We start from the raw sequence: 13,151 nt of genomic DNA, 5'->3' as shown, positions 1-13,151 counted from the left end.
CCAGTTGTCTGGGGGGTCTGAGAATCAGGGCTAAGGACTGGCGGTCAGAGGTCCAGAGGCCGCCTGTACTGGGGTTAAAAGGCCTGAATGTCTGTGTGGGTGGGTGGGTGGGGTTGGGAGGGAGGGGCTTGTTTTGCCGCTGCTGCTCGTCGTTGTTGTCCTGCTGAACACGGTGGGCATGGTGTACAGGCACCGGAATGTGCAGTGACTCATTAAGGTTTGGTTTGTTAATTCGAGAGGACCACAGCCTTGTCGTTGGGTTTGGAGGCTTGCGTGCCTCGATGACCTGGAGAGCCGTGTTGGCTGGAGTCAGGGCCTTGTCCTTTGACTGTTGGTAAGGTCACCCATGCCAAACAGGCCAGACTAAGAGTGGTCCACCGGTCCTCCAGATTTGGGGGTTCAGCTCAGGGCCAACAACCCTGACTCGTAAAACAAGAGCATTACGGAAGCAGCAATGAAGAATCCTCCTACATCGGAGTGTGACGGTACTCCTGAGTTTCCATCTGGGAGTTGCATGGCTGACAGTGGTGAAAACCGAGAGGAAGATGCTGACACGATGAAGGAAGCCCTGAACACTACCGGTGATAGAGGACCTTCATTCCTACCCTAAATGCCAGCGGCGTAACAGGCAATAAGGTTTGCTAATGCAAACGATGAGATTCACTGCAACCTTTAATGTAATAATCTGAATCTGTGAGGTGACCCTTAGACTCGAGTAGGGAAAGCAGCTTCAGCCCGTGTACTGCAGGAGCTAGTCAAAGAGGGCAGAATACAAGGTTTCCCCAGTCCGAGTCTCAACACTGGTTTAATTATTTGTACCTTCCATGGGTCTCTTCCCAATCGGATGAGGAATTCTTTCAGATGAGAACCTACTCACCGAAATTCTGATCTGCTTGGAGATATGGGCTGGGACCTGAGGGAAAAAATGAAACCAAAAGTTAATTTAGAATTTTGTCCCATCAGTGCCCTCATAACTAAAGTGTGCCAGAAGCAACAATTAGGCCCAATCTTTATTTCACTTAGAGATGTAGCAGGGTAACAGGCCTTTTGCAGCCCGACAAAATGCACTGCCCAACTACGGCCAATAACGGATCAGAATCAGGTTTAGTATCACCGGCATCTGTCACGAAATTTGTTATTATGTGGCATAATAAAAATTGTAAATTACAGTAAACATATAGTTGTGTATTTAATATTTCAATACTATTTGAGTCATTTTAGGTATATATTGGTTGATTGAGCTTCCTCGATATACATCCAGCCGATTGCACAGTGGCATCAGCACCAGACTTTGAGGCAAGTGGTCCTGGGTTCGAAACCGGCCAGCTCCTCGGACACTTTCAATCCGAGCTGGATCGAGTATCGAACCAGCAACTCGATCTCATGAGGAAAAAAAAACAGACAAAATGCTAAAGTAACGGCAAGGTTGCCACCCAATGTGCTGTAAGGCGCGGGGAGGAACAGCAATAAATACATGAATTGTACACATCATCACACTTCACGTGATACGTGCATGCCTTGCTTAAAGTAAACTCAAAGTCAGACCCGCATTTCGGACACCCATGTCTTTGTTCCAACTTGTTTAATGTTTTGGAGTTATAAAACATAACATATTAAAAAAGTGAAATTAAATAAGTAGTGCAAAAATAGAAATAATAATAGCGAGGTTGTGTTTGTGGGTTCAACGTCCATTCAGAAATCGGATGGCAGAGGGGAAACACGAGGAAATCAATGTTAGAGAAGTCAATGTTCATGCCATCATGTTGGAGGTTACCCAGCTGGTATATAAGGTGTTGTTCCTCCAACCTGAGTGTGGCTTCATCTTGACAGTAGAGGAGGCCATGGATAGACATATCAGAATAGGAATGGGACGTGGAATTAAAATGTGTGGCCACTGGGAGATCCTGCTTTCTCTGGCGGACCAAGCGTAGGTGTTCAGCGAAACAGTCTCCCAGTCTGCGTCGGGTCTCACCAATATATAAAAGGCCACTCCGGGAGCACTGGACGCAGTATACCACACCAGCCGACTCACAGGTGAAGTGTCGCCTCACCTGGAAGGACTGTCTGGGGCCCTGAATGGTGGTGAGGGAGGAAGTGTAAGGGCAGGTGTATCCTTGTTCCGCTTACAAGGATAAGTGCCAGGAGGGAGATCGGTGGGAAGAGATGGGGGGGACGAATGGACAAGGGAGTCGCGTAGGGAGCGATCCTTGCGGAAAGCAGAAAATGGAGGGGGGGAGGGAAAGATGTGCTTGGTGGTGGGATCCTGTTGGAGGTGGTGGAAGTTATGGAGAATTATAAGTTGGACCTGGAGGCTGGTGGGGTGGTAGGTGAGCACAAGGGGAACCCTATCACGAGTGGGGTGGTGGGCGGATGGGGTGAGGGCAGGTGTGTGGGAAATGGAAGAGATACGTTTGAGAGCAGAGTTGATGGTGGAAGAAGGGAAGCCCCTTTGTTTAAAAAAGGAAGACATCTTCTTTGTTCTGGAATGAAAAGCCTCATCCTGAGAGCAGATGCAGCGGTGGGGTGGTAGGTGAGCACTTGTAAGCAGAACAAGTGCTACACCTGCCCTTACACTTCCTCCCTCACCACCATTCAGGGCCCCATGATCCTTTCCCTTCTCCAGCTCTGTATCACTTTTGCCAATCACCTTTCCAGCTCTTAGCTTCATCCCACCCCCTCTGGTCCTCTCCTATCATTTCGCATTTACCCCCCCCCCCCCCCCCCCACTATCACAAGTCTTCTGGGTTATTGAGGAAAATCAACACATTCATGGGGAGCACACACAAACTTTCTGGAGGCAGAGCGGAGTAAAGATGGCGCTAAACGGTGACTCCTTTGCCTGCATCTTCAGAAACAGCTCTATTTCCATCTTTAATATCTTTATTTTCCCCTTTCAGGGTTGTTTTGAAGACCCTGACCTGGAGTTACAGGCAGATTTTGGTTCTTTGTGGGAATGGGACCCGCTCTCGGGGTTTCACAACCGGCCGTTGTTGTTCGGCACGCCAGGGGCTCGGCCTACGAGTCCGGCTCAGATATGGAAGCCTAGGGTCTCGGGGCTCTGGAGGGTTGGTGTCACGGCAGGAGACCCGTGTGCCATTGGGGGAGTCGCAATATTTGCGGCTGTGCTCCCAAAGACCCGGGATCTTTGAGATCTTCAGGCACAGAGCTTGAAAAAAGTGACGTAACAGACTTTTAACATCGTAAGTTTGTTATGTTTCTCCGCTCCCTGGGAAAATGGAGACACCCCCTTCTCCCTTATTAGGGAGAGAGAGAGAGCCTGTGGTATGTCGTATACCGGACGAAATGCGAAGTCTCTGGGGTAACTGCAAGTCTGTGTCCTTGCTGTTGCTTTGCTCACGCTGAGTGCTCGTTGGCGGGTGCGCTCCATTTTTGCCAGTGGGGGTGGGGGGGATTGTTGCTCGCTGCCACTTACGCGGGGGAGGGAGGGGAGCTGGGGGGTGGACTTTGGGGTTCTAACATTTAACCGTCCTTCATTCTTTGGGGCACTCCTCTGTTTTCATGGATGGTTGTGGAGAAAAAGCATTTCAGGATGTATATTGTATACATTTCTCTGACATTAAATTGGACCTTTGAACTCCACACAGACAGCCCCGGTGGTCAGGATCGAACTTGGGTCCCTGGAACTGCAAGGTGGCTGCTCTGCCCACTGTGCCTTGGCATTGCCCAGAGCGACTGATCCAACCTGTACTGGATTAACCAGTCAAGAGAGAAGTGCAGGGTTTCACAAATCTCTCCCTTCAATTTTCCAGATGCTGTCCTCATCAAGGCCGGCACTGTAGTGTAGTGGTTAGCACAACGCTTTACGGTACAGGGGACCCAGGTTCAATTCCTGCCGCTGCCTGTAAGGAGTCAGTACATTCTCCCCATCACTAGGTACTCTGCTTGCCTTCTACAGTCCAAAGATTTACCTACTGGCAGGGTAATTGGATATTCTAAATTAGGCGCTTGCTGGGCAGCACAGCTCAAAGACCCAAAAGGGCCTTTTCCATGCTGTATCTCAGTAACTAGACCACAAGACCAGACCATGAGACATAGGAGCAGAATTAGACTATTTGGCCCATCAAATCTGCTCTGCCATTTCATTATGGCTGATCCATTTTCCTCTCAGCCCCAGTCTCCTGCCTTCAGGCCCTGACTAAATCAAGAACCTAACACCCTCTGCCTTAAATGTTTTGGCCTCCAGTGCCGCCTGTGGCAACACATTCCAGATTCATCAGTCTGGCTAAAGAAATTTCTCCTCATCTCCATTCTGAAAGGACACCCCTCTATTCTGATGCATAAAATAGAGAAAACCTGCAACTCCAAGCAACACACAAAATGCTGTCTGTTGCCCTCTATTCAGAGGCTGTGTCTCAGGCTACATCCACACTAGACCGGATAATGTTGAAAATGCCGGTTTCGCGTAAAAACGATAGGCGTCCACACTGTGCATTTTTAAAGGTATCTCCATCCAGATTGAAACGGATATTTCGGCGAATCTCCTCCTACTGTGCATGCACAGGACACGTCTACCAAAACCAAGCAACATGTTGGGTGTCGAATCTCGCTGTGAAAGATTTGCTGTGCGTTCATTCAGTTACAGACTAGAAAAACTTAAACGACAGGCAGCTGTTCGCTCTCGCGCAGGAGAACTTAAAAGTTAAAAAAAACAAATACTGGAGCGTACGGAGGTAACCAACAGGGAGTTCACGGACAGTATGACCCTGCTGACGATGAACATTGAAAAACTGACTAACTCTGTTGCATTAATAAAGCACCTTGTTAAATGTGTAAAACATGTCTGCATCAGTATTATCTTGTATTTCCATACAATGTTACATTAGGCTGTTACACATCTATTGCTACAGAAGTACTTGCATAAATAGGTAAACCACCTTCATACGAGCAAAGACAGAAAACAGGGCAAAGTGAGTATATTTATTTATTCAGTAAGTTATGGGTCAAAGTATTTGGTGAGTACATTTCTAACTCTTCTGGCTTCAGTCTCGTTGCCGTCTGTTCTGAAATTGTTAGGTTGTGTTCAAGAAAACAATGAAATAGCGTGCTGCCGTCTGACAGCGTTTTCAGATTTCTCCGGTTACCCTGTCCACACTGATCTTCCCAAGCAGCATTTTCAAAAATACACACTTTGGAGAACCTTTCTCAAAAGCTCCGGTTTCGGGGGACGAAAACACCATTTTAGTGTGGATGGTGGGTAAAAACGAAGAGAAAAAGCTTCAGTTACGGATTTATCCAGTGTAGTATGGACGTAGCCTTAGACTCTGTCATTATAGGAAACATTCTCTCCACGTCCACTCTATCAAGCCCTTTCAACTTTTGATAGGTTTCAATTAGATCACTCCTCATTCTTCTGAATTCTAATGAGCACAGGCTCAGAGCCATCAAACACTCTTCAAATAACAAGTTATTCAATCCTGGAATCATTTTCGTGAACCTCCTCTGAACCCTCTCCAGTTTCAGCACATCCTTTCTAAGATAAGGGGCCCAGACCTGCTCACAATACTCCAAGTGAGGCCTCACCAGTGCTTTATAAAGCCTCAACATTACATACTTGCTTTTATATTCGAGTCCTCTTGAAATGAATGCTAACATCGCATTTAACTTCCTCACCAGAGATTCAACCTGCAAATTAAGTCACAAGACATGGTAGGTGTTGTAATGTAGAGGGAGAAAAACCCCAAGGAATTCAGTGGGTTGAGCAGCATCTATGGAGACAGAGAGATGGCCAAAGTCTCTGGTTCTCTGCTCGAACCCTGATGCAGGGTCTTGAGGTGAAATACTGACCACTTGTTTGCCTCCACAGAGGCTGCCCGACCTGCTGAGATCCTATTAGACCACAAGATACAGGAGAAGAATTTGGCCATTTGGCTCAATTCACTCATGACTGATATTTTTCAAGTTCAAAGTATGTACAGCTTTAAAATTTGTTTTGTTTTGCAGATAGCCTCAAAACAAAGGAACACCACAGAACTCGTTTAAAGGACCCCCCCCCCCCCCAACATTGAGACCATCAGACGATGAAATAAAGAACAAGTCACACAGGTGAAAGTATATATTACTACACACTACATTCAGATTTATTTTCTTGCAGGCATTTACAAGCTTCGACCCCATGTGACAGAACTTAGAACAGAACGCCCTTCAATCCACCATGTTGTCCTGACCTTTCAACCAACTCTTCCCTCCCTCATAGCCCCTCCATTTTCTATCATCTGTCTCTTAAACATCCCCAATGTATCCATCTCTACCACCCCCCTGCTCCACACTCATCTCGTTGTGCAAAAGAAAACTACCTCTGACATCCCCCCTCTCAATCACCTTAGAACTGTCCCCCCTCATGTTAGCCATTTCTGCCCTGGGAAAACATTGGCTGTCCACTCCATCAATCCGTCTTATTGTCCTACGCAGCTCTAACAAGTCAAACACTCAACTCCCCTGGGGTCGTCTACTGTCTCTGGTGCTCCCGAAGCAGCCTCCTCTACACCGTTGTAAGCTGGGGGGCCGCTTCGTCGAACACGTCGCTCCATCCGCCACAAGTGGGATTTCCCAGTAGCCAAACATTTTAATTCCCACTCCTGTTCTGACATGTTGCTCCGTGGCCTCCTCTTTGGCCAAGATGAGGCCACCCTCAGGGTGGAGGAGCAACATCTTATATTCCATCTGGGTAGCTTCTGAACTAATGGCATGAGTATCGATTTATCCTTCCAATAAGAAAAAAATCCCTTCCTCTCCCCTCTTCTTCTATTCCCCACTCTGGCCTTTTACCTCTTCTCACGGGCCTATCAACTCTCCCTGGGTCCCCTCCTCCTTCCCTTTCTCCTATAGTTCACTCTGCACTCCTATCAGACTCTTTCCTCTCCAGCCCTTCACCTTTCTCACCCATTTGGCTTCACCTATCACCTTCCAGCTGCCCTCCTTCCCTCTCCCACATCCTTTTATTCTGTGTGCCTTGTGAGGATAGATTGAGCGAACTCGGCCTTTTCTCCTTGGAGTGACGGAGGATGAGAGGTGACCTGATAGAGGTGTATAAGCTGATGAGAGGCATTGATCATTTAGATAGCCAGAGGCTTTTTCCCAGGGTTGAAGTGGCTGACACGGGGGTGGGGGGGGGTATAGTTTTAAAGTGCTTGGAAGTAGGTACAGGGGGATGTCAGAGGTAAGGTTTTCACATACAGCACTGCCAGCGAAGGTGGTAGAAGTGGATATAATACAGACTCTTAGACAGGTACATAGAGAGCTATGCACTGGGGAAATCCTAGGCATTTTCTAGAGTAGGTTACATGGTCAACACAACATTGTGGGCCAAAGGGCCTGTAATGTGCTGTAGATTTCTATGTTTTATTCTGGCGTCTTCCCCCTTCCTTTCCAGTCCTGATGAAGGGCCTCGTCACAGAACTGCGACGGTCTGTGCATTTCCACTGAGGTTCCTCCAGCACTGTGGGTGTTTTCCATCCATCTCCATTGACTCTGCCTTAGTTCCACAGATTCACCTCTTTTCTGAGGTTGTGCCCTCAGATTCTGGACTCTTCTATTAATGAAGACATCCTCTCTATCCAGGCCTTTCTGAATGCAGTCAGATCCCCCGCTCATCCCGCTGAGTACAGGCCAGAGTCATCAAAAGCTCCAGCAGATGAACTGTTGATGGACAAACTTGACTAAGCCAAAGCAGAAAATGCTGGTAACACTCAATGGGTCAGGCAGCGGCCGGAGGATAAAAAGCAGAACAGTGTGAACATTATAGGTCACATTCTGATGAAGGGTTTTGGCCCAAAGTTCCTCCCTGCTCTTCGTTTGGCACATCAGGCAGCAAGCTTACCATCTCTTTAGCATTTGTCTGATTTTCGAGGTAGAGTGTCTAGCTCGCCACTCAACTCTGCACAGACGGAGAGCACACGAGCAGCCAGCTGGATTCAAACCCAAAGTCCAGTGCAGATGCCAGTACACCTCCGAAAACACTCAGCTAAAAATGTTGACCGGTTACTCCCCTTCATGGATGCTGCCTGGCCTGCAGATTTCCTTCAGTATTTTGAGTGTGCTATTCTGGGTCTCCGGCATCTGCAGAATCTCTTGTGTTTATAACCTGTCTTCTGTTCCACCATCACACCTGAAACAATGAATGCTTCCTCATCTGAGGATGTCAGCATCCAGAGTTTTAAATAGAAAGCACATGGCATGCACGAAGTACAGTTTTCTGCAAACGGTTCTATAAACAGACATGTAAACTTCGATCCCATTTATAAGCCAATGCGGGCAAAATTCCAGCCAACTCACAGAGTTCACCACGCAACCAATCAGCAACAAGACCCCCACAACTGAGTTTTGGGAATAACAACCAATCAGCTGATTGATAAGTGTATATAAAGGCCCAGCATTCAGAGGACACACTACAAGTGATCAGCTCGCTGATGTAGTGATGAAATGTTTGCAAACGGATTACCAAGATTAGAGAACCACTCAAGCCAACCAAAAAGAAACTCACCCAAAACGGCTGTACGAGGGCCTCAAGCAGGTCCAAGTGAGCACGTTGGCTCGTCAGTGGAGAAGCCTGCCAGTCGTACTAGACCATCCCATGAGCAGGCCAGCGGAGACTGATCCGGCCAGGATGCAGTCCGTATTTTAAACTACGTCTACAACAGGAAGTGAAACCAGGGAAGGAATTGCAGAGTCCATGGACGACGTCAGCCAGGGGTCAGTTTCCACCGCACTGGCCCGCCCCCTCTCGTTCCTCCTTCAACACAATGACTGCCCGAAATTACTACCGATAATTCCCCGGTTTCCTCCCCACCCTCCCTTCGAGTGACATTTCCTTCCTGGTGGTTGAGCTAGGCTAGGTGACAGGGCAGAATTCACAGAAAAGGGAAGCAGTGGGAAGTACGCTGAGCAGGAGCGGCAGGCTTCTCCCCATTACATAATTCCAAAGAATTCGCAAGTGGAAGGAACGTCAGTCAGGGACGGGACCGTTCAGTGTTGTTGAGGTGATCAGGAGACTGAACAGCATGGTTCGGGATGAGTTCAGAGCAAAGATTGCCCTCCCAAGTGGTACAGTGGTTAGAAGTGCTTCCCCACTGGCACCACGGCTGTTGCAGATTCCAGGGCATGGGGAGATTAAAACAGGATTGGTGCAAATAGGCTAGCACTGACCCTGTGGGCTGAAAGGCCTCCTCCCCAACGATATGACTGAGTGGGCAATGAATGGAAACCTCATTTTGCCTGGGCAAAAAGGCCTATCAGCTAAAAGTCGTCAAGAAGTGCACAGCAGCATCCCGCAAAATACAACCATCCTGGCCAGGCAGCGTGACCTGGTACTGTGAGGAATGGTTTAAACTTTGGACTTTTGGTTTTAAACATTTGGCATTGGAAAGGGTACTGACGAGGTCCATGAGAATGATCTCAGGAATGAAGTGGTTAGCGTATCAGGAACAATTGCTGGCTCTGGACCTGTACTCACTTGCGGAATGAGGGGCATCTCATTGAAACCTATCAGATATTGAAAGGGATAAATGGAATTGATGTGGAGAAGATGTTTCCACCAGTGAGGGCCGGCGGGTGGGGGGGGGGGGGGGGGGGGGGGGGAAGGTGGTGGAATCTAGTACTTGAGGGAGTAGGAGGATGTCCCTTTAGAACAGATTAGGAGTAATTTCTTTAGCCAGGGATGAAACTTATGGCCACAGAATGGCTGTGGAGGCCAAGTGACGGGGTATATTTCAATCAGAGGTTGATAGGTTCTTGATTAGTAAGTGCATCACAGGTTATGGGGAGAAGGCAAAAGAATGGGGCTTGAGAGGGAAAATAAATCAGACATGATGAAATGGTGGACAAGACTCAATGAGCTCAATGGTCTAACTGTGCTCTTGGGTCTCATGTCTGCGACCAAGTTACAAGAGGTCCAGGTCCGATCTCCAGAAAGTGGCAATTCCAGAAGTTTGGCCCATCGAGTCTGTTCCACCATTCAATCATGGCTGATCCATTTTTTTGTCCTCAGCCCCACTCCCTGGCCTTCTCCCCGTAACCTTTGATGCCATGTCCAATCAAGAACCTATCAAGCTCTGCCTTAAATACACCCAACGACCTGGCCTGCACAGCTGCCTGAAGTAACAAATTCAACAAATTCACTACCCTCTGGCTACAGAAATTTCTCCGCATCTCTGTTTTAAATGGACACCCCTCTATCCTGAGGCTGTGCTCCCTCATCCTAGACTACCCCGCCATGGAAAACATCCTTTCCACATCTACTCTGTCTAGATCTTTCAACATTCAAAAAGTTTCAGTGAGATTCCCCTCAGCCTCCTAAATTCCAGTGAGTACATATTCAGAGCCATCAAATGATCCTCATATGATATCCCTTTCATTCCCGGAATCATCCTCATGAACCCTCTCCAATGCCAGCACATCTTTTCTTAGATGAGGAGCCCAAAACTGCTCACAATACTCAAGGTGAGGCCTCACCAGTGCCTTATAAAGCCTCAGCATCACATCCCTTCTCTTGTACTCTAGACCTCTTGAAATGAATGCTAACATGACATTTGCCTTCCTCACCACCAACTCAACCGGCAAGTTAACCTTCAGGATGTTCTGCATAAAACCTCCCAAGTCCCTTTGCAGCTCAGATTTTTGGATTTTCTTCCCATTTAGAAAATAGTCTGCACATTTATTTCTACTACCAAAGTGCATGACCATGCATTTTCCAACATTATAACCATATAACAATTACAGCACGGAAACAGGCCATCTTGGCCCTTCTAGTCCGTGCAGAACGCTTACTCCCACCTACCTGCACTCAGCCCATGACCCTCCATTCTTTTCCTGTCCATATACCTATCCAATTTTTTTTTTTTAAATGACAAAATCAAACCTGCCTCTACCACTTCTACTGGAAGCTCATTCCACACAGCTACCACTCTCTGAGTAAAGAAATTCCCCCTCGTGTTACCCTTAAACTTTTGCCCCCTAACTCTCAACTCATGGACTCTTGTTTGAATCTCCCCTACTCTCAGTGGAAAAAACCTATCCACGTCAACTCGATCTATCCCCCTCATAATTTTAAATACCTCTATCAAGTCCCCCCTCAACCTTCTACGCTCCAAAGAATAAAGACTTAACTTGTTCAACCTTTCCCTGTAACTTAGGTGCTGAAACCCAGGTAACATTCTAGTAAATCTTCTCTGTACTCTCTCTATTTTGTTGATATCTTCCCTATAATTTGGTGACCAGAACTGTACACAATACTCCAAATTCGGCCTTACCAATGTCTTGTACAATTTTAACATTACATCCCAACTCCAATACTCAATGCTCTGATTTATAAAGGCCAGCATACCAAAAGCTTTCTTCACCACCCTATCCACATGAGATCCCACCTTCAGGGAACTATGCACCATTATTCCTAGATCACTCTGTTCTACTGCATTCTTCAATGCCCTACCATTTACCATGTATGTCCTATTTGGATTATTCCTACCAAAATGTAGCACCTCACACTTATCAGCATTAAACTCCATCTGCCATTTTATTTCACTGTATTTCATTTGCCATTTTCTTGCCCATTCTCCCAATCTGTTGAAGTCCTTCTGCATCCTACCAGTTCCCTCAGCACTACCTGTCCCTCCACCAATCTTCCTATCATCTGAAACTTGGCAACAAAGCCATCTATTCCATCATCTAAATCATTGATGTACAGCATTGAAAGAAGCAGTCCCAACACCGACACCACTAGTCACTGCCAGCCAACCAGACAAGGACTAAACTTGAATCAATGAAGGATGCTCGACAGTTGTGGCAGGGCTTGAATACTATCATTTCTTATAAAGTTAAATCAAGTGACATTGCAAAGACAAGACTCCAGTTCCAGATGAACTGAATGCCTTCTATGCTCACTTTGACTGTTAAACCAATATGAACTCCCACAGCCACTGATGATCCTGTGATTTCAGTCTGAAGCTGACGTGTGAGCAGCCTTCCGGAAGGTGAACCCATGAAAAGCATCTGGCCAAGTACTAAAGACCTGTGCTGGAGTGCTCACTGAAATTGTTAACCTCTCGCTTCCGCAGACTGAGGCACCCAGCTGCTTTCAATTACAAGAAGAGTGTGGTGACCTGTCTCACTGACCATCATCCAGTACCCCTTGCATCCACAGCGACCGAGTGCATTGAGAGGCTGGTGATGAAACACATCAACTCCTGTCCGAGTAGTGACTCGGAGCCGCTGCCAGAACAGCAGGTCCACAGCAGATGCTGTTTCACCGGCTCTTCACTCAACCCCCGGACATCTGGACAGCAAAGATCAGGAAGCTCTTCACTGACAACAGCTTGGCATCATCCTTCCAAAACTAATCAATAAATACTTCCTTGTGCAATTGAATCCTCGACTTCCTCACTTGCAGACCACAGTCAGTCTGGATCGGCAAAAACATGTGACTGGATCTATAATCCCCATCAGCACGCGGCTGTGCGCTCAGGCCCTGCTACACTCAGCTCACACTTGTGACTGTATGGCTAAGCACAGATCCAGTGCCACATTCAGGTTTGCTGCTGAAACCACTGCTGTGGGCCAAATCAAAGTTGGTGATGAATCAGCATGGAGGAGGGAGACTGAAAATCTGGCTGATCGATGTCATGACAACAACCTCTCACTCAGTGTCAGCAAGACCAAAGAGGTGATTATTGACTTCAGGAGGAAGAGACCAGCGGTCTGTGAGCCAGACCTCAGAGGTGGAGAGGGTCAGTGACTTTAAATTTCTCGGTGTTATTAACCATTCATTCTCTTATGGTTATCACTCCATTATGGATTTATTGAGAATGCCCACAGGAAAATGAATCTCAGGGCTTTATATGGTGACATATGTACTATGATAATAAATTTATCAAAATACATATATCAAAGAAAAACCATTTCAGGATGTATATTGTATACATTTGCTGACATTAAATTGGACCTTTGAACCTTTAAATTTACTTTGAACTTTGACTCCTGTGCCTGGCATTGGTGTAACCAGCCCCACCCTCCCGGAGGAAGAACAAACGGGGCACAAGAGCCTCGGCTTGATTCAGGAAATGATCAACACACTGAACGTTCCGGGGGTTGCCTGGAGAGCTTGGCGCTCTTCCCAGCAGCTCGGTCACGTGCCTTCCTAC

General features: G+C 47.2%; 1 protein-coding gene across 4 annotated transcripts in view; it reads right to left on the bottom strand.

Moving 5' to 3' along the window:
* The window catches only part of LOC140737405 (transcription factor RelB-like), an 87,235-nt gene that overhangs the window by 43,659 nt on the left and 30,425 nt on the right, over window positions 1-13,151 (bottom strand). For 2 of the 4 annotated variants that reach the window (XM_073063891.1, XM_073063892.1), the window contains exon 4: window positions 878-913. In XM_073063891.1, coding sequence (XP_072919992.1) covers window positions 878-913 — 36 coding nt within the window. Of the gene's footprint in view, window positions 1-819; window positions 914-5,572; window positions 5,644-13,151 lie in introns of those variants that run through there. The other 2 variants (XM_073063894.1, XM_073063893.1) reach the window with 2 other exon arrangements.

The sequence above is a fragment of the Hemitrygon akajei genome, chromosome 12 (genome assembly GCF_048418815.1).
Source record: "Hemitrygon akajei chromosome 12, sHemAka1.3, whole genome shotgun sequence".
In the NCBI taxonomy this organism is placed as follows: Eukaryota; Metazoa; Chordata; class Chondrichthyes; order Myliobatiformes; family Dasyatidae; genus Hemitrygon; species Hemitrygon akajei.
This window is presented reverse-complemented; position numbering and strand designations above follow the sequence as displayed.